This window comes from Thermobia domestica, chromosome 9 (assembly GCF_964235325.1).
Source record: "Thermobia domestica chromosome 9, izTheDome1.hap1.1, whole genome shotgun sequence".
NCBI classification, from domain to species: Eukaryota; Metazoa; Arthropoda; class Insecta; order Zygentoma; family Lepismatidae; genus Thermobia; species Thermobia domestica.
In genome coordinates this window covers 39,188,790-39,211,148 of record NC_137462.1, presented here as the reverse complement: position 1 = coordinate 39,211,148, position 22,359 = coordinate 39,188,790, and the positions used below count along the sequence as shown (strand labels likewise).

Sequence of the window (22,359 nt, the reverse complement as noted above, 5' to 3'; positions counted from 1 at the left end):
AGTCGCTTGTCAGTAAAATATATGACTTTACTTTTCAGACAGACCTTGTGTTAATATTAGCATATTAATATGCATACATTTCCCAGACTCAGGGGGCTGTAATTACCCCTGCTCTCTTCAAATTACGCCCCTCTAAAATGACGTTCAAGTGATTAACGATGATCTCTCACTCTCGCAAGAGAGAAAACACCCGTGGCAATTTACGAAGATTACCTGCCAACCCTGATGCAACCCATAAGAATCACGTCTTAGTTTATAGAAGTCAGGTGAAATTTGATATTTTATGACCAACAGGTTTGTCTTTCTGTATGCAGTCCGTTACAGAAGGATGCCTTCTGTCATGGCTTGCTAGGTCATTGAATCAAAACTCTATCGATCCCGTACGGGAATGTGGCTGATCGTAAGTTGGCCTCAAGCAACAACCATTACCCAGCTAGCCAAGACCTACAGCGAATGTGGAATACTACACTTCAGCAGACATTCATTCCTATACGATCAATTGCCTGCACGTGGTTAAGCGTGCAATTGAAATAATGTTTTTGGACATTCTTTATAACATATTTCCGATGTTTCCTAGGTGCTATGTTGTGATACCACTAGTAACTTTCAGATAGATCCACGAAGTTCTACTGTGTGTTCTTAATTTGTTTCACCAGTGTATGTAAGAAATGTAATAAAATTACGTGGAGAAGTGAGTAGTAGGACCATTTCTACGAAAGAAGTTTACAATAGCTTGAAAAATATATCTTATGGCACAAGATATAAGAGCTCATTCTCGCTTTACAATAGAGGTGCTTAGAAACAAATATGATCAAGTTTTGAAACAGTAGGTCCCGTCTGATATAGCCTCGCTGGCGAAAGGGACGTTAAATTCACAGTCACTTCACCTCATCTCACGTCTACTTAGAGGCCAAACCTTTAGATTCCTATTGCTACAATAATAATGAAACAACTGTATGAGAATCTAGCGTATATTCGTACTTATCAACAGGACCCACATCTGGCATTCTGAATGGGAGGCAATAAGCTCAACATCCCGCTCACGTCGGGTTATTAAGGGAAGTACGGAAGTACAGATATTATCAGCTCATCATACTGAATCATAAGTTTCACTTGAATCAACTCCTGTTCCATTTGCCAAGAAATGTACAACAGCCTTAACTATAAATTGCCCATTTGCTAGTCTTTCCATGGTTGGTTCTAGTGGAGCTCGTTGATTCAAGTGTTCTGGTATCGGTGGTCTTCTTCTTACAGCCCAATTGGTAACTCGATGAACAGGTATACGATCTTCTATGTCGCACGCTTTGTCGCTATTGGCAGATTGGCGCGTTGGTCCTTCATTTGAACGAATGCTCCTTTTAGATTTAGGTTTTGATACTGATGAGAGACGTTTAGTTCGGACATTGGAGGCAGATACAGCTTTCGGTATCATTAGATTACCGTAACCCTTTTGGCGCCATTTTTGGATAACATCTTGACAACGTTCCATTGACTCAGTAGCGGTGATGAACTTAAAACCTTCGTTCTGGATAGTCAATTCGTCTGCCTTGGAAGCTTTCCTTGATGACATGTATCACTGAAAGAACATTAGCCATTAATTATTAAAAAGTTAAACGAGGGTTTTCATTAATTCTTAAGCCGAAACGTAGATTATTTATGTAGGATATTCTGCTATTTCTCTTTCTTTTAGCGAACTTCTATTTGATATGCCAATCACTAAAAAGAGTGACGTCGACAGGTTTTTATAGACAGAATTTAATTCCCTTACAAGTGTTCTTAGAGACTTGAGCACCCTCAATTAAACAAAGTAATTTTAATCTATTCGTGCAGCATTTATTCAAGCAAGCAATGTATACAAGAACAAAAATATTTTATTTCTAACAACGTCGAAATTGTTAACTTTCAAGGGGGCACGGTATCTCACTGCTAAAGTGCTCACCTCTGCTGTGAGAGGTCCCTGAATCGGTCCCAGGCCATATAAGTTTATGGTGGACAACAGGGGCGTACGTAGAGGATGGTTTTCGGGGTTCCGGAGCCCCCTCCTGAAATTCCGATTTGTCTGTAAATTTAGTCTAATTCTAGGAGCAAATTTACAAATTTTAATATAATTTATAATCAAATTGAATTTGAACCCCCCAAACGCCTTTGACCCCTTCCAAAATAAATTCCTGTGTACGTGCCTGGTGGACAATATCATGTCCGTGTGTTTTCGGGGGATTGTTTTATCTCCTACCATATTCTCATTCCACCCGTTAATTCATAATCATTTCCTCTTCCTTAGTCTACAGGATAAAAACGTGAAACGCACTAAAACCATAATGCATTGCTAGAAATAGGCTTATGGCAATTTGAATAATTGAGCATAGACCAAGGATTTTTATTTATTTATTTATTTTGTTATTGTGAGGGGAATCTATATAAGTTAACTCGCATTTACGAACCAAATTTCTGAATTGTCAGAAAAATAGACAGAAAAAGAAACATTACTTTCATTTAGGTTAATGTCCCACGATTATGCCCTTTATTTATTTATTTATTTATTTATTTTGCACCTATTATAGGGCATAAGCCCCAATTACAATAGGCTTACAAACAGTAAAATATAAAAATTTCATAAATAGAACAAAATACATAGATTCAAAAAAAAAGTAACTAAATAAAAGTTACAATAAGAGAAAAGAAAAAAAGAATTACATACTTTCTTTTCAAATGATCTCCATTAACATGAGATTTCATAATTCGAAACCAAGAATCTTATAAAATAGAGGATCTGCCCTTACAACAAAATCTTGAAGCCATACGTCACAGTTTCGCCACCCCTACTCTGCCCACTCCGCCCAATAGGATCGCAATGTTTTGAGCCAACAATCATGGCGGAAACGAAAGTAGCCAATCAGACGATGGCATAAACGAGAGTACCCAATCAGACGTGCCGATGCTCGGTTGGTTTTTGGCTTCATCGATTTAATAGGATGAAGATACATATGGGCAGATCCTCTATTTATAACATCCTTGTTCAAAACAGTAATATACATACATACATACATACATATGCACACACACACACACACACACACACACACACACACACACACACACACACACACACACACACACACACACACATGTATATATATATATATTTACAAATTCAAATAGATACATATAAGTACATATACATACATACATACACATACATATGCATAGAGTATTTCTAAGAAGAACAGAGAATGTGTTCAGCTATACTAAAACTAAATGAAATCTTAATGATTAACTGGCGAGTCTGGAACAGTGTACACAAAAATTCATATAAATTGAAAACCTAAAAAGAAAAGTTATCATATTGTTTATTTCCTTTGGAACAATCAGAAATTCTCCACCAGGACATTTCATTATAAAACAATAACATTATCTAAGGGAGATGGATGATTAAGATAAGTGAATGATGAAGGAAGAATTGGTGGAATGAGAATAAGGGAGGAAACGAGAATATCCAAGGAAAACCACGCACACGATGTTGTCCATCACAAACTTACTTGGCCAATGATCGAACCAGGGACCTCATGCACCAGTGGTAAGCACTCTATCACTGAGCCACCAATTAATCATAATAATAATGAACAATAAATTATTACTATTATTGTTGCATGTTTTTTATATATACAGCTTGCAAATATTCCTTTTGCAACGAGCAATGGATTATTTGCACATTTTTTTCGCGTCTTAACACGATTAGTATACTGTGTGTATATACTGTTCTGTAAATTCAAAATTGTATTGGTCTCAATCCTTCTTTGTTAACTGAATTTTATCTGTCTTAAGCTGAAATTAAAAAAAAAAAAAAAAGTGTGGTTAGCGAACGATTGCATTGGATTTCCTTCTACAGCCAGAGCCAATTAGCGTCAACTTTCTTATGCTTGATGTGACGTCAAGACGAAATCGTTGGCAATCGATTGACCAAATGTTGTTCTGACGATCGCAGCCGTGTAAAGGTTGATTTCCATTGAATCTTGCATTGTGTGCTTTGCTTGATTTTGGAATATATATGACAATTGAAGGGAAAAAGTAATCTTATAGGATGTGCACTGGTACATCCAATCTATATTCCTGTGATTTTGCCCCTTGGAGTTTGCTTTCGTCAGAATTTTACTTGCATTTTGACCGCTTGGATTTAGTCCCCGCCCTCGTTACTACAGCCATTTTATACATGAGTTCCGATCTGCATACAAGCACGCTAGGAGTCAAGCTTTTCAGTGGTGCATTTTCCTAAAAAGTTCCTCCTCGCATAGAATTTCCTGTCTCCAAAGGTTAGGCAGAACGGGAATTCCCGTTCTGCCTAAAGATAAGGTCATTTAAAATATTTTCTACAAAGTCCTGGAGGGCCTTTAGGCAGAACGAGAATGAATTATTTAATATTGCATCCCCCTAGTTGGGGGGTGTAAGGAATTTCCGAGGGTGTCCGTAAATTTTAGGGGCTGCTGGAGGGGTATTAGGGGTTGTAGATAAATCACTGCATTAAAGTACCGTAATGACTTTGCTACGTGGGTATGATAGTAAATATACGGTATACTTTTAAGTCTTGAACAACGTACACAAAAAAATGCGTTCTCAGAACAATAACCAGAAACGTTACGTAGGTGTCAAATAGTGAAACAATTCACCAACAAGATGTCTGAATTCATACGGACGGGTAAAGAACTGGAAAAGCAGATGATGATTCCGTGGATGAAGGAGTTAATCGCTAAAGTTATATATGGAATGAGCTTCAGTAACTGATTTCGATTTTCCTGTACAAAAAATTTAAGAGCATTCTGTATAATTCTGTGCAATGTTTCCACTACACCCAAACTTTTGTGATTGTTTGCAGGACAAAACTTAAATTCAATGTTGTAGAACTTTGCTAAGTTTTGTAGTCTCTTTGCGTTATGTAGAGGGTATCTGTCTAAATATAGGTACGAAAAAGCTCCATATTTAAGGGTGATTTCGTATATGAGAAAAACTTCAATTTCTTCAGCTGTAATTTTATCCACAACCTTTGTAATACAGAAACGCGATGACATATCAATTGCAACAAGTATATGTCTAAAGTTTCCTTGTCCAGCTGGTATTTTTCCTATCGAATCATACTGCCACACAGTAGCAATAGCTGAAGTAGGATGATGGAGTAATTGACCAGATGGCTTAGTTGGTAGCTTTTTTAAATTTCTGGCAGAGTTCACGCCCTTATCTTGTTTGCTATATATGCTTTCATACTAGGGAAATAATATTTCCGCAATGCCGATTGATAAGTTTTAGTATATCCAAAGTGAGGTGCCAATGGGTTATTATGAATAACATCAAACCATTTGTTTAGTAAAGATTTTGGTATGCAGAGCACATATAACAGTCCTAATTGAGGATGTTTGTGTGTCCTATATAATAGTCCATCTTTAAGACAGAAATATTTTGCGGCACGGAGTGTTGACATTTTATTATGTTCCTTATTTTCTAGCACAGTGATGATATCCGAAAATGAAGTGTCCTTTTTTTGTTCTTCAGCCAAATTAGGTAGTGTCACGGTGTAACAAACTCACTCACTGGTTCGTTAGATAATAAAATTGACCGATTTTAAATTACCTTATTAAATCTTTTATTATCTTTAGATGCTTTTTAAAAATATTAACTCTCATACAACATAACAGCGAGACTATCACATTACATTATATCGTGTTTGTTTGTTTCTATGATAACCTTTTTGTCGTTCTTCGTTACCTATTCTCCTTCAATTATTCATTTGAAATACCTATATTGATCTTATATTATTTTCTTCCTCTTTAAAACTGGCTTGTACTTATTTGTAAACCAACTATTGCTCGAAGAAAATATGAAGAAAATACAAGTTATACAAGTATACAACATACTGTTGTATATGGCGCTCAAGGGACTTTTCTTTTAATAGTTTACTACTTAAAAGAAAAAGAACTCTGGACCGTTAACTTTTGCACATTTTAGACGACCCTTGTATATACAAATTATATTACGTATCACAATTATTTTTCCTTATATTTATTTTACATCAATAATAATATATTTATTTTCAATTTCATAATTAATTATATTTTTACATTTTATATCGAAAATAGGGCACGTCAGAAGTCAAGTTTGTAAATTATTTTAGGTCCGTTTTTAAGCCTTAAAGATGTTAATTAATCAAATCAAAATTGTTCGAGCAAAATCACAAAAGAAAGTTGACAAAGATATATTTTATAAATTATTTCAGTTATACGTTGGTTTGATACCTAAACATTATGCTAAGCTATTTGTTCTTTTAAATTACAATTGTCTATTGCATTTGTTAAAGCTTCAATGTTATGTAACAAACATTCACAAGTTATCATTTTGAATAACAAGGAATAATCATAGCATAAACATACAAAACAAATTCAGAACGAAGACGAAATACTGATAATATCGAAAACAAGACATAACATCAAGACATACATTAACATGAATTAAAATATAACATTATGCGTTATATATCTCCAGAACTCTTAGTTTTATCCTTTTGAAACAAAATGTCATATTTACATTAACTTTATAGAATTCAAAAAAGGTACGAATAACATAAAATCATAACGGTATTTAAAGCAAAAAAATCAATCGATTATATTCTTTCGGACGCCACAACATTAGGTTACGTTATATTACCATAGGATTGAGTTAGGTTACATTGCGTAGCACTATCTTGCGTACATTCTTGTCTATCATGTGATGTTATCATATTGTGATTTCTACTACCATAATTTCTGCCATCTACGCAGCGATTCTGAAAAACTATATTATTTCTGTTGTGATTAGATTGTGCTGCATTACCGGTAAAATTAGGTTCAGTTCTCCTTCGTTTCACTGGTGTTGAAATATCGTATCTCCTAATGGATCTGTACTTGACCTTTACATGCCATCGACGGTATTCTGTCTTGCCATAGTTTCTGTTTCTTCCGCAATGAGGTTCGATTACATTATCGGTACATATGAATTTAACATCACCTTTTACACTGGGATCACACTTTAATCTCACAGGGATGTTTCGAATTTGGTTTCGATTAATGTTAGTTTGATTCAGGCTAGTACTGTATTGCACCATTGGGGATTTTCAAAATGTTGCAATGTCATGCTTAAGTGATTGGAATCAACGCACTGCATCACGTTCTGTACAAGCACCATCGGATTGTTCACTAATATCATTTTGGTCTGTTTGTTCATGAACAATTCAACACATTCAATTCAATCGGCCAATCACTACAAGCACTAGTAGGAACACGCGTTTTCTTTCTGCATTTCACGAATACTGGAATCAACTTTCTTCCTGCTACATGAACCACAGGATTAATATCATGTTGAATATACTGAGAATACAGACAGTCAATAGCGTTCCTAAGACGAAAATGATCATAACTTTTCGCACACTGATACATACCAGAATCTTCGTTACACACAGTATCAGTAAAGCAGTCAAAAACATTCGAATGAGGAAAGAAGTTAGGATACTCTGATCCAACCAATACCGCTGTATGTTTTTGCAAACATACAGCTAATTTCATCCACACATTCAAATCAATAATGTCATATTTCTTCGTCGATGGAAATTCAGGATCTGTAGAATGATCAGGTTCATTTAACGCATTTCTACTGACTGATAATGGAGTTTCTCCAATAATTGGCAGACCTTCTTGTAACTCCGTTTTCGCACTAAATTTCTGATTTTGTAGTTGCATTTGTTATTGCATTTGTTCCTCAATTCTCTGTTGCCTCTGGTCCAATCGTTGGCTAAAGTTATTATTTTGTTCATCACCTCGTTGTTGCATTTGGTCCAATCGTTGGTTCATGTGAATATTTTGTTGTTGCATTTGGTGTTGCATTGGTTCACACCGTTCATTATCTCGTTGTTGCATTTGTTTCCACCATTCATCATCTCGTTGTTTCCTTTGTTCCCATTGTTGTTGCATTTGTTCTCATCGTTCATCATTTTGTTGTAGCATTTGGTCCAATCGTTAAAGGATTACTTCCAAGATAACGTTCAGTTGAGTTGTTTCTTGTGGCATTCTATTAATAACATTTTCAGAAGTATTCGTTCCATCTTCCGTATCTATATTCTCAATAGAGTCATTTCTCGGGACACTCATCTTTATACTTCCGTATATTTTTGTTCCACTGCGAAGTAAAGTGAAATTTACGTCTCGGTAAATGGTGATAAAGATTTACTATCTAATCTAAATCACAGTTTCCCGATGTTCCGGCACCGTTATAATATGTAACAAACTCACTCACTGGTTCGTTAGATAATAAAATTGACCGATTTTAAATTACCTTATTAAATCTTTTATTATCTTTAGATGCTTTTTAAAAATATTAACTCTCATACAACATAACAGCGAGACTATCACATTACATTATATCGTGTTTGTTTGTTTCTATGACAACCTTCTTTTTGTCGTTCTTAGTTACATATTCACCTTCAATTATTTATTTGAAATACCTATATTAACAAGGATCTTATAAAATAGAGGATCTGCACTTACAACAAAATCTTGAAGCCATACGTCTCAGTTTCGCCACCCCTACTCTGCCTACTCCGCCCGATAGGATCGCAATGTTTTGAACCAACAATCATGGCGGAAACGAAAGTAGCCAGTCAGACGATGGCATAAACGAGAGTACCTAATCAGACGTGCCGATTCTCTGTTGTTTTTTGGCTTCATTGATTCAATAGGATGAAGATATAAATATGGGCAGATCCTCTATTTTATAAGATCCTTGTATATTAATCTTATATTATTTTCTTCTTTTTCTTCCTCTATAAAATAAACTGGCTTGTACTTATTTGTAAACCAACTATTGCTCGAAGAAAATGCAAGTTATACAATACAAGTATACAACATACCGTTGTAACGGGTTGGTTAATTTGAAGGGTCTGCTTCAGTCAGTGAGATGCAAAAACTTTAGCGTCCTCAGTGTCAGAAAAATTGTCACTTTCGTGCTCTTCGACACGTTGTATGTCCTGTTTCTGTTCTAAACGATTAAAAATATCTGCAGGATGCTGCAAATTTTCAATGTGGTGTATTTCAAAATTGTAGTCTGCTAAAAATATCTAATAACGAGTGAATTTTCCGACTTTGTCGGGCTAAATGTTTAATGAAGTCAGACACTTAGCGTCAATAAAAAACTTGAATTTTCTATTTAGAGAAAACAGGGCCGGTGATGCGAGGCCCCAGGTTTACAACTAACTTGCATCAAGGTCTGTAGAATCTCTCTCTCTCTCTCTCTGTATATATATTCTAGCTGGTCTATCTTTTATACTCATTTCCCTTTATAACGTTTTCTCATCTGAAAATGTCCTGGTGAAAACACTCACCCTATTCATTGCTTATAGCAGCTATTTTTTTTTACTGAAAAATAACTCAAATGGAAATGCAGACAGTGAATGAATTTTTAAATATTTCACTCTTGTGCCTCACAATTTTTCAAGAAGGTTCTGTACCAGTGTTTCAGAGTTTCCTTCTCTTACAAGTAAACCTATTGCTATCGAAATCTGGTTTATTGACCAAACTTGGAAGAGAAGTGTGGAATATCAAGAAAGAGCGTAGGTAAAATTTAAATTGCTTCCGTCCATAAAGACGGCCGCAGTAGCCAAAAACCTACTGATCAGAATAAGCCATGTCAATGTGTTTCAAGTTTTAAAATTTCATTTCATTTGTAAAACGGGTAAAGGGATTAAAAACAAAAGCACATTAACCGACACCGGGAGGAAGAAGACATCTATTTGAGGGTATGCTTATCATGGCCGCCATTTTGAAATCGGCCATCTTGTATCGCTCGACTTGTTTAAATAGGAAGGGGGTCATGTAATACAATGGTGAAGTCTATGTTTCCATAAGTTTATATTTGTAAGACATTATGAAATGCACATTGATATTGGTTCAAAGATTTCTTAACAGCTGTATCTTTTTGAAAAGAATTCAAGTCAGGAAAACCTAATTTACGCTAGTGGGGTCTAGGATGTTTCGGTGTAGGATGTTTTGGTGTCGGATGTTTCGGTGTACGGATGTTTCGGTGTACGGACATTACGGTGTAAGGACGTTTCGGTGTTAGGACGCTTGGCTGTAAAGGATGTTTCGGTGTATATCCTAATATTTTATTGCATTAATCATATGCTTGTAATGAACAATCATGAAGTATCATAGTGTAGCCACTCTGCAATAGTGTAAAGTGATTAACATTGTTATTAAAACAGGACGATAATACAACACCAATCCATTCGTAACAATAATTTCAATTCAGAGGTGTACGTACATAGACGAGTTTTATAGAATAATCAAATCTAATTCAAAAATCAAATTTACTGCAAAATATTCAGAAATAGAAATAAATATATTGCACAAAGTTCCTGAGACACAGTAATAATATATACAAACTGAATAATACCTCAATGGAATTTTGTTGAAAAAATTAAAATTACATAGTCACTCAACTCAGAATCTAAAATTATATTCAATTCCTTTTAAGACTGTAATTACATCATCAGATGTGTAATTTTCACAAACGTTGCTCAGTCTCTTCGTAACATCGGCGTTTTATTTTATTTTATTTTATTTTTTATTTTTATTTATTTATTTATTTTTTTTTTTTTTGTTCTGACTTCAGGTCCGTCAATTAGCTTATTTGTCCCATTTGAACAGCACTAACAAGGAGAGGAAGTGTAATTTACTGATTTGAATGAAACTTTGCATACTTGTAGAATATCAAAAAAATAATCGTCACGTACGTCAAAAAATAATGGTGCAGGTTTAAGGGTAGAAACCACCCTTTGAACGTTAGAGGTGGCCTCCAAGCATAAACAGAAAATAATTATTAAAATAGAAGATTAAATGATACGGCCAGCTTATTGCCAAGGGGGTTTTAGGACAGTGATTCAGAACCTGACGTTAAAATTACAAAATTCAAATTGGCGGATCCAATATGATGATTACAATTACAAATAGTCTTCTGGTTTGAAATGTTCTGCAGTTATTCAAGAACAATTATAATTGGCAGGGGCTACTAAGAGAAGGTGCAGTCTGATTTGAAACCTCTTTCTGTATTTATTTTAACAGGACGTTTGATTAAATCTATAGCCAAAAAAGTAAGAAGCCAGTGCCAATGCATTTGTCGCGAATGTGAAGCAACACGTGTTATTGGAAAAGAAAATATTTATAACTCTGATCAATACAGTTTAATTTGGAGATGCAGACGGGACGTACTCTAGTGTTTATAGGGACACAAACAGTAGAAAGTGTGGCACAGTCAGTAAACTCGTAGCTACATCATACAGCCTTTAATTTCTGCAAATAGTGTTTTGTTATCACTACTGTTAATTGTTTTGTAAGAAAACAATGGTACATTTGATCTTATAGTCCAACACAACCTCTTTAAGTTTGAAAATATCCTTGTGAATGCATCAAATCCGGGAAAATTAACATCAAGTCTTGTGAGATCATGGCTGCAAGATCATTCTTCAAGCGTCTAATGCAAAGCCCATTTTGTTATTAGCTTCATGGAGTGGTCACAATTCATTAACTTTGAACCTATTTTAAAAACAAAAGATTAACTCATAATAGAAACCATTTCTGCAGGAACAACTGGTAGGATTCAGCCTCTTGTTGTGTTCTTTAGGCCGTTAATTTTTTTTCTGACACTGTCCTTCTCTATAACTTGTGACAGTTTTTATTGCGACCCAATTAATTAGTAAATCATTTATTAGTATATTCTTTAGTGCAAAGTATATTCTTTAGTGCAAAGTATATTCTTTAGTATATTATTATTTTGAAATATAATTTTTCTTTTAAAATGAAGAATCTGTATTTCTTATTTTCTTCAAAACATGTATTTTTTTATTCGCTTTCCAACGGTATCTAGCCTTTCAGCGGTAAATGAGACACCTGAGTAACGGAAGTCTTTAAAAGTCTTTATTCACCACGACCACCCACAGCCCGCAGATACACCCAAGTTCTATTGTAAAGCTAGACAGTTTGTCTAGAAAGAGAATCTTCACAATAGCTCTCGTAAAAAAGAGCACATGATAAAACCGAAGGAACCACACCGGCACGATATTGCAAGCTAGAAGTCCATTAGCACATTTTAACATTTTAGGAAGAAAGAAAGGACAACGCACAAACAACAACCTATTTTGGCAATTTTAAAATTTTAAAACTGGAATTGGGAGAACATACGTTATTTTTTAAAGAAAGACGGTTGCAAGATACTCAAAGAAAGGGCAGTTAAGTTTGAGAAGTGACACCAAGAACACGTACTACAGAACTCTCTCTCTCTCTCTCTCTCACACACACACACACACATTTTTATTTATCATTTTTATCGTGTAGAGCAACCGTATACAATGAAGTGCTAAACACCTAGCAGTGCCGCAAGGAGTTCACTCATAAAAACACTGATAAAGTTTAATCAAATTCCGAACGTTCTCCCAACTATACTCTATTTTGCATTTATATCGACTTATAACGGAGTGCAACGAAAATTTGATTTGTGACTGTGACCAATTGTGATAATTGTGACCAACATATATACAGATACATCATTTGTTAATCAGTTTATCAGTCGGATTCACCAATATTGGACTTCTATAATCACATTGACCGAGACAACCTATGAAGAGACGCCGAGACGCCTAGATATGAGGAGGAACTTGGATGCTACAGTCCGATGATGACGGCCTAAACATCCAGAGAGAACCAAAGGCCTAAGGAGGAGAGAGAGAGATCGGCGGGTGACCATACACATCTCGGGAGTCGAACGGGATGCTGCAGTCACAAGAAACACAGGAACTTGAGTATTGCAAGTGGTCGACCAGTGATGAATAAAAGTGGTAAATACTATCGAAAAGTAAGCTTCAACATGGGAATCTACTGGAAGGTAGGACAAAACCTTTATATTAATTTCTCAATTTGTAACCTGTTGCGACATTACTGTGGACGATCCCATCCTCTGGACTTGGCCAAACTCATGCATGTATCGAGACGAGAATTGAATCGTAGTAATCCGGCCTTGACTGACTGAACAGTTATCTTTTATTATTTTTTTTAAGAAACTATAACTGAAAACGATATTTTAAAATGTATTTGTGATTAACTTTTTCATTTTAACCATTTATAATCACACAGCTAATTAGTGTTAGATTTCGAGAATTATCTCCTTATATTCTAGATGTTAGTGCTGTTTGCTGATTGAAAGATATAATATGTAGAAAATTTTGTGACAGTATAAAAAGGTTATTGCACGACGAGATTAATGTGTCAGAAAAGCATTACTATGCAAGTATTAATTGAGTGAATGATCTTTACGTTTGTAATGTATTTCTAACAACAGATTTTTTTTATTTAGCAAGTACATACCCAGAAAGCTCGTAATTGTCAGTTAGAAGACGAATGTAATCTGTTGGCTAGATATAGGTATTTTTATTTGTATTGACAGGGTGTACCTAAATTGAAAGGCATAGAGTATAATTCTTGCCCTAAGCATGTAAATAGAGAAAAGTATCATTAGGACAAAATTAACTCGTAAATAAGCAACTAAACATAAAAAAGACATCTGTCTGCGCAAGCGCCGCACAGACAGATCTTCATAATTATGAAGTAAAATATTGCGCAAAGTAAAATAAACAAATATAAGGTACCGACGTTTACAAAGAAATATTGGCCAAGTTAAGTATAAACTCTGATATCTATATATATGTTCTAGTAATCATTGTGTATATATCATATGACTATCTAGTATATGTGTCCAAGTATATATGATTGTTTGTTTTTATACTACGAGGTATTTTATTATTATTATTGGATATTATTATCTTAGATCTATACACATGTGTAGAGAATTTTCAATTTAAAGTAGACAGTTGAAGTCAAATCAGTGCACTGCTCAAATCAAAACGTTCACTATCTTTTCATCTTTAATTAATCTAAATAATAGTCATGTCTTGCTAGCATTCAAAATCATCTAATTTTCCTACCTTCGCCAATTATCTATTTCTCAAGCGTAGGTATTTCCCTACTTTCTCCTTCTGTGGTTGATGAATAAAATATTGTCTTCTGGACTACATAAATTACACACAAAGGGTTATATCAGAAAGACGAAAGAATGATACCATGTACATTTAATTTTTTTTGGAATATCTAGAATATTCATCTTTAAAAAGGTAAAAATAGAAAATATTGTTTGTAATTTATATAATAATCAATTACTAAAAAAAGGTAAACTTCTCACTAAATTCAAATCTTTGAGTATTGTCTAAGATTTATTTTTAAACAGCATAAAAAAAAGAATCCTTCAGATTCTTCAGACAACGTGTTCCATATTTTCTTTTTTTATTATTTTATTTTAGTGACATTTGTCTCACAATTCATTTCAACTTGAAATGATCATGTCATTTCATTTTTTTTATTATTGTTCAATTTAAATTTTATTACAAGTTTAGATAATTAAAAATGTATTACTGTTACCTAAATTTTTTAAATTGTTATTACTAAAACGATTCAGATTTCCCAACCTATTCTAGGCCAATTAGAGAATTTTCAAAACAATTGGGAACTTAGCTGAGCTGACCCTCACAGATACAGTTAATAGTATTTATAGTAAATTTTCTGTTCTATATTTACATAAATTCTTTTAGTCTCATAACTAAATTAATTTATGCAATAATTTTAATTGCTTAGCGAAGTGACGGCCAGTACAGCTGTTTCCCAATAAAACTACAATAGTGATTTTATTTCAGCCATGCAGCGAGTGAATATCCTTTGTAAGTATGTTCTAATTAACTACGCACCTATTTTTTTAGCACTCTGGAGTACCGTATGGGGAAAATAGGATTATAAAAATCGAGCCTCGTGCGGTGTAAATCAGGCTTTTATGGATCAACGCACGTACATTCAGCTTTCTGCTTATTAGGCATGTTATAACTTGCCAGGGCGGCGAGTAAATATGCAAAAACAATTTGCATATTCATAAATAGTATTTGGCGAACCCGAACACAATTTTAATGTAATTATTCAAATAATTTTTAGACCCAAGACTGGAAATTGGGAAGGTTTCCCCAAAGCTCTCTGGCAAGCAGTGAGGAGGTTAGTGGTCACAGAGCCCCGTAGCAGGCTAAGCAACTGAATGTAGGATTCCCAACAGAGCCCCAAAGCAGGATAAGCCAGGAGAAAGGAAGAGCCAAGACTAGAGGCCTGGGGTTAGGTTACTCCTAATATTCCGAAGTAAACAGTAGGAGGAACACCAGAGAAATGGTGCTGGTCCGCTGTTGGCTGCCGAATTTATAGATCCCCAGACGGCGGTGGCGTCGTCTGCTTCGTAGGAGGAGCCGGAAGTCCGTCGTCTGCTTGTTATAGTGGATCCACGTGGTATCATCACTTAAAACCATGTGACGGTGTTTATAAAGTAAGCGTAAAGTGTTGATTGTACACAATACTACGTGGGATATTACAATATATTCGAGACCTCGTCTGGACACACAAATTGCATTATCTGGCAATGCCGCAAATAAAGAACCATAGAGTAGATCCACTAATCTATCAAATAGTTGCATCGATTATTTCCATATGACAGCTTAAGTCGATAAAGATTGATACTAGCATCACTTATTAGTGTGGTAATCGATTAACGGCTTGATGTATTTGGTTCCAAGTTAATATGTGACGTTGCCACATTGTGAAATTTTGATTTCCTATAACGACTGAAGGAGGCCCAGAAGAGCAAACCATCCTATAACATTTTCGCTTTATTTTGGCCTGTACATTAGTGCTCTGTGGTTCGTGGGCGCCATTTTTAGAACATCCGGTGTATATATATATTGTTGCGTATCTATGGATTATTATTATACTGTGCTCATCTCCACAACATACCTTTTGTGCTTTTGGTCTTCTGTTATTACTTCAATGTTATCTTCCCCGAAACACTGAAAATCTGGGTCTTCACTCTAAGGGTGCACCCACTCCCTTGCACCAGGCTAATGACGTCTGTGCTTACGACGATTTGAATTCGCGACCTCTCGCAATAAACAAAGACTTCCGAATCCAAGAGATTCAGTTTCCTTGAATATATTTCCTTAAAAATATTTAGGAGCTATTTAAAAATTAGAACACCAATGACAAGTTTCTAAATATCGCCAGTCTTATCTCAGCAATCGCTCCTTCCCAGGACCATGTCGCTTGAACTTTTTGACAGGGCGGAACACCCTTGATCTATTTATGAGCTTGAAGATATTTCTTTCTACTGTGATAATGTCGCCCAGAGCAATAGCAACACGTGCAGCTTTGGTCAATTCCCAGACATTTGGTAATAACATCCTGAAGCCAGGCCGCGAAAGGCTTGTGGATAATAATAATAATAATAATAATAATAATAATAATAATAATAATAATAATAATCGTCTTTGTCATATTTCCGCTGTGCTTAGTAACATAACATTAGTGGAAAACCTAAATTTCCCTACATTTTATCTCATATTCGTAAAATCTCCCTTTTCCCTCCTTAGGCTAGTTTTAGACGGAAGTATTTTCCATAGCACTTCTCGTCTCAGATGTGTTTCCAAAAATCTCGTATAATATTCTATGGCATCAAAAGTACATGGTGCTTTTACACGATAGCATTTTGATAAGCATCTTGTCGTGTCGTAGGAAACAAAACCCTGGAGAATAGAAGCAATTATGGCTCCGAAACTAAGCGTGAGGAAGCACAAGCTATAGTGGTTGTAACAACAGTTCTCGCCGGTTATATTAAAAAACGAAAACCACAAAGAAGTATGTGGGCAAAGAGCATCCCTACTCCAATTCAATTTTCTTTACTACTATTTAATTTCCCACACAAAACAAAGAGCATGGATATTTGGCAGAAAATCTTGCAGCATATCAATTAGCAAAACATTGGCTACCTCATCAGTTGTTTGTTTTCATTTGTTTTGTTTCCACTTTCTCTCACCAGATGTGGCTTAAATCGAAATCTTACGAATTTTCTTTCCGAAGTAGAGCGTGCTCTAAGCAAGAGAAATCTCATAGGATCGTTCAGAACACAGGAAATGACATGGAATCTGATGCCATACATGTTGAGATTTTGACTCTCGTAAGAAATTTCCTAGAATCTATCCTATAGTGTATAGGCCGCCTAACATGTACCTCCATATGACCTTCTAGTGGCTGTATCTCCCAAACCCTCTGAGCTTTGCACCTAAAACTTCCCTGACATATTGAGCACACTTAGTACTACTTTATCACGTATGTCTCGGGCAGCAACTTGATTCACCCAAACGTGACCTTTACTTGTTAGATATTAGTTGTTCGATGTTACCTTTTGACGATACCTCGCATGTATATGAAATTTTCTACTCTCTTCCAGTATTGTTCCCCGAATGACAAAAACCAAAGGAAAAAATAAAAAAGTTGCAGTAGGTAAGATTCCCCTGTGTCAATCCATCTGAAGTGGTCCAAAGATGGTGAAAGTGGTTGCTCGACCATCTCCTAAAATTATATAAATTGGAATGTGATGAACTTTGTGTTTGAGAACGTCAATAACACTATTGACGTTGTCGTATGTACAGTACAAATGTTCGTGAATGGCGGCCATCTTTGTTCCCGGTGAAGTGCCATTTTATTCATTTGCAAGCATGTACGAAAACTACAGTTGCTCAGGAAGTACGAATCTGACGAACATTAAACAAAAACAAATGTTTACAGAAGAGACTGAGGTACACGGAGAATACATATGCTCTTGCTTCTAAATAAATATATAGGGTTGTAAACCGATACGTGAAATCACCAGAAAAGTACAGGAAATTGCACTTTTAAGGGGGCTGTATGTTGGAATGGCATAAAGTGGGGGGTTCATAAGTTTTATGCTGAATAATATTGCATGTAAAGAGTCTGCAGAAATATCCAGAGTTATGATACTACTGGTGACGTAGATTTATGGGGGTCCGAAAGTTGGAGTTTGTAATTTTGATGGCGTAATATTTGAAGCGTAATATTTCAAGAGGGCAAAGTACTGAAAATTGTTGCGTTGGCCACAAAGTAATTCTATATTTGAATAAACTATTACAAAAAAAAAAAAAAGTCGAGACTGATATTACATGGAGAAAAAAGTGAGGACATGGTAAAAACACGAAGAAAACACGTGCGTGACGATGGTCGTATCCCAGAAAAATTTTAATGTTCGGGAATGTTTCATGCTAGATCTCAAAAACTATTCATGGTTCAGCAATTAGGACCGCTTTCGTTTGTGTTCAATTGTGCAAAAGTTTGTGAGTGATGTTTGTTCGTCTTTCTAGCTCCATGGTTACTGCCACGTGTATATGGGAGGTGGTCAGACTTCCCCTTGCACCTACGACACCCATCGTCGAACTGGACTGGAGAATTAAGGGACTCAATGCATCAGCAAAATGTCATTGAAATCCAATCTCAGTTACGGAAGTTAATGTCTGCAAAGGTTGCGTTACATCTATCTATTGGACCTACTATATAACGCAACCTATAAACGCTCTATATACACCAAACGTTACACTAGAGATCCCTCGGCGGCTAAACGGTTACCGCCTTATGCAGAGTCGTTTTGACGTATGCTTAGCATCATACTAAAGGCCTAACTACTGCAGGAAATATATGTTAGTATAACTCTTTAGTATGACGCTAATCATAAGTCAAAACGACTCTGCATAAGGCCTATTGTCTTCAACTTTATCCAGTAGACGAGGATCGATCCAATGATTAACTTTAAACCAACCGAGATTGAAAAGTCTACGACAGATAGTCATAAATAAATTTCCGACTTACATCGGAGGCATTACTGAATTCCGCGCATTCTTTTAGAATAAAATAGTCACTACATTTAATAATTTACCTTTGTAATTGCTATCATTTCCTTGAAGGTACGGAAATCTATAATAATGCACTATTTTTAGATTCAAGGATTCCATATGGATTGTAGCGTGCTGCTGCGACCAACTTATGGGACTCTGTTTACCATTTTGTTTCCTTCCTCATGGCAGCCGTATCCTCAGGCTCCTCCTGAGTGGAGGAGACCTCATCCTGCATGCTGCTTAAGCATCGTACCGAGCTAGATTGCGCTCTGAGCAACAGTTAACAATAATAAAACTTTGCTTAGTAACAGCGAACAATAATTAAACATTTCTCACTACTAAACTTATTGCGAAACCTTTTTAACTTTACACTTCTGACATTTACACTTACATGGGTTACTATTCTGAAATGTCAAAATGGGGAAACACTTCCATCTGGCTAATTCGTTATATAAACATTAACTTTCAACACAGGAATGATGTTTTTTTTTTTTTTTTTTTTTTAATTTTCATTTTTGTTTTTAAAACAACGGAAATACGTAATGTAGGAATATAACTAAATAAGAGTAGCCTTACACAGCATCATATTGACTTAAACATACAGTGGCAATACTCCGTAAAGGCCTTCGTCAGTGCAACGCAAGTCTACGATAGGGGCTGCAGTGGCTCAGTGGTAGAGCGTTTACCTCTGGTGCATGGGGTCCTTGGTTCGATCCCAGCTCGCGCCAAGTGAATTTTGTGATGCAGAAACCGCGTGCGTGGGTTTTCTCGGGGTTCTCCCGTTTCCTCCTACTTTCTTCATTTCATTCATTTCTTATTATCTTAGCCTAGCTGACATAACCGTTGGACGTAAAACTCAAAGATTTAATTTCATTTCATTTTCTACGATAATAGGCATAGCAGCAGGAGCGTAACTACCATGACGCGAAACCCCGCAATACGGGGGGCGACACTTTCTAGGGAGCTCTTCACCCTAATCTCCGAGTAGGTCGAATCAACATACTTTTCAGTTTTGTATTAGTGAGCAATGTACTTCCACCCTCCCCTTTTTTCGGCTATCTTTGGGAGGCTTGACGTGTAGGCATGGACGGAGTTAGGAACTGTCTCCTGGGGGCAGACCTTTTATCTGCTGGGGGGGGGGGGTCCACTGTAAATACAAATGAGAATTGAAGGATCTTATAGGTGGCATTTTTATTTTTTGTCAAAAGTTGGGGACAATGCCCCTATTTCTCCGCCTACGCGTGTAGGTCAAGCATCGCGAACAAAACAGAGGGAACGTCAGTTCGGTCGGCTTTTATAGGGTATATATTTTCCTTCGCCGGGAAATAATGAACCAAATCGGGAAATTTCGGGTCCTCATTTAGATGCAAACGGTTCAAAAAGGTCAAACGTTGTTTTGACGAGTTGTGTGAAGCAGGGGCGTCATTTAGGGGGAAGGGAGGGGCATTTGCCCCCACCCTGAGTTTGAGATGTATATAGATTTTATCAATAGAATAGTAGTAAATCAGTGAAAAACGCGAAATTTTACTTACATCAAGGGGTTTCCCCCCCCCAAGCAAAATCTGAAATGACGCTCCTGGTGTGAAGATAGTCGTCTCAGTGACAGTGAATCAAACTTGAGCATTAACATCTATATTAAACTATTTGCCATACTAAATTCACAGTTGCGTTGTTGTTTACATCTTTGCGTGATACAGTATCCAAATTTTACTTTTTGTTTCCTGCCAACAATTCATCTTACTGATGATGCAATTCTGAGGAGGACACAGTACTTCAAACAGTTTACAATTGTGATATTCGTTCTTCGTTTCCGATGGAAGTAATTTGCTTTGTGAAACATCTGAAATCTGAAGCAATCTGAATCCTATGTTTGACATAAAAAGGATTTTAATTGTGAAATATGTCATTGGCGTCTAGCTTTTCAGAATTTAAGGTAATGGGCCCATATTTCGTCCCCGTTCCTAAATCCGTCCCCCACGCGTTCTAACCATGTATGGTAATCTGGCAACACCGGTGAGCAAGACGCATGCAGCACCGTAGAGTGATTATTATACTCTATCACTCTACGAGCAGCACCATCTGATCAGTTGTTTGTGAGAGTGGCTGTCGTCAAGGTGTGGCAGTTTGCGAGGAGTTGGAATTTCTATTGTTTTTGCTGAGGTAGATTCTTGCAGAGTCAAGTTTATAAAACTACAAAACTGAATCTACGAACAATGTGTGAGTGTACTGTGTTGTATTATAGTTGTGGCATAGCTAAGTTGTAAACCACGTATCGTTGTGGATCCATCTGTTCGTGGAAACGTACCACCATGTTGCATGTAGCAATGTTCCTAATTTCGTCCCCTGTCATGGTCCCTATTCCGTCCCGAAATTGAGCACTCATTTTGTGCTTCTGTTTCTTGTCGTTTCAGATGGCGCCAAGAAAACAATGGGACAAGGAATCAATGAAGAGGGCAATTAATGCAGTGCGCAAGAGGGACATGGGTTATAAAGCTGCCAGTAAAGCCTTCAACGTTCCCCGTGCTACGTTAAAAGACTATTGAAAGAAAGGAGGACATTTAAGTACAGATGACCTAGTGGATACCAAAATGGGGCGTAACCAGTATTAAGTGCAAGAATAGTAGAGGATTTAGTCTCATATTGTCGCACAATGGAGGAAAGTTTTTACGGTCTAACTTTGAAGGATCTCCGCCGAATGGGTCTTCTATGGAGCTCCACGGTTCCGTCACCAATGGTTAGCATCCCATGAACCGGTTCCAAAACAGCCGAAACCAACACTGCACCAGGTTTTCCTGTGTATTTGGTGGACTGATCGCGGCATCGTTCACCGAGAACTACTACTTGCTGGTCAGAGCATTAAATGCAAATACGTACTGTCAGCAATTGAGCCGTATTCAAGAAAAACTCAAAACTCTGGAGCCAGCACTTCTGAATCGCAGAGGGTCCTTCTGTTACAGGACAACGCTAAGCTGCACGTAGTTAGGATGACTTGGGACACCATTCCACGCCATACAGTGGTGGATCTCAGGTATACACTGATAAAACGGCAAACTATGGTTTAGCCCCTCCCTTGATCATATCCTGGATCCACCACTGACGCCATGCATAGGAAACACTATTGTATCCGTCATATTCCTGGAACATTGCACCGTCCGATTATCACCTGTTCCATTCCTTGGACAATCACCTTAGAGGACGCCAGTTCAAATACCTAGTAGAGGTGCAAAATCTACTTGATACTTTCTTCGCTTCACGGTCCACCAAGTTCTATCGCGATGGAATCCATGACCTTCCAGAACGTTGGCAGAAGCTCGTCGACGCTGATGGGGATAATTTTTTATCTTCTAGGTACGTCTTAGGTGATATATCCATGTTCGAAGTTGGTTGTTGAAAAATCGACAGAACTTTCTTGGTTATCTTTATACACGTACATAAGATTGATTTTCTTTGAAACTGCACTTAATTTTTTTTTTAAGGTTTCT

At 36.4% G+C, this 22,359-nt stretch overlaps 1 protein-coding gene across 1 annotated transcript; it reads right to left on the bottom strand.

Annotated features, from left to right (window-relative positions):
* Positions 1–957: 957 nt before the first annotated feature.
* LOC145693968 (uncharacterized) lies at positions 958–19,162 on the bottom strand. Its single transcript, XM_081770128.1, has 2 exons — positions 18,919–19,162; positions 958–1,576 (listed from the first exon to the last, which is right to left on the bottom strand). The coding sequence occupies exon 2, from the start codon at positions 1,568–1,570 to the stop codon at positions 1,091–1,093; it is 480 nt and encodes a 159-aa protein (XP_081626254.1). The 5' UTR covers positions 1,571–1,576; positions 18,919–19,162; the 3' UTR covers positions 958–1,090.
* Between the last annotated feature and the right edge of the window lie 3,197 nt (positions 19,163–22,359).

Coding starts and splice junctions, on each gene's coding strand:
- LOC145693968 (XM_081770128.1), bottom strand. CDS start 1,570: ATGTCATCAAGGAAAGCTTCCAAGGCAGACGAATTGACTATCCAGAAC.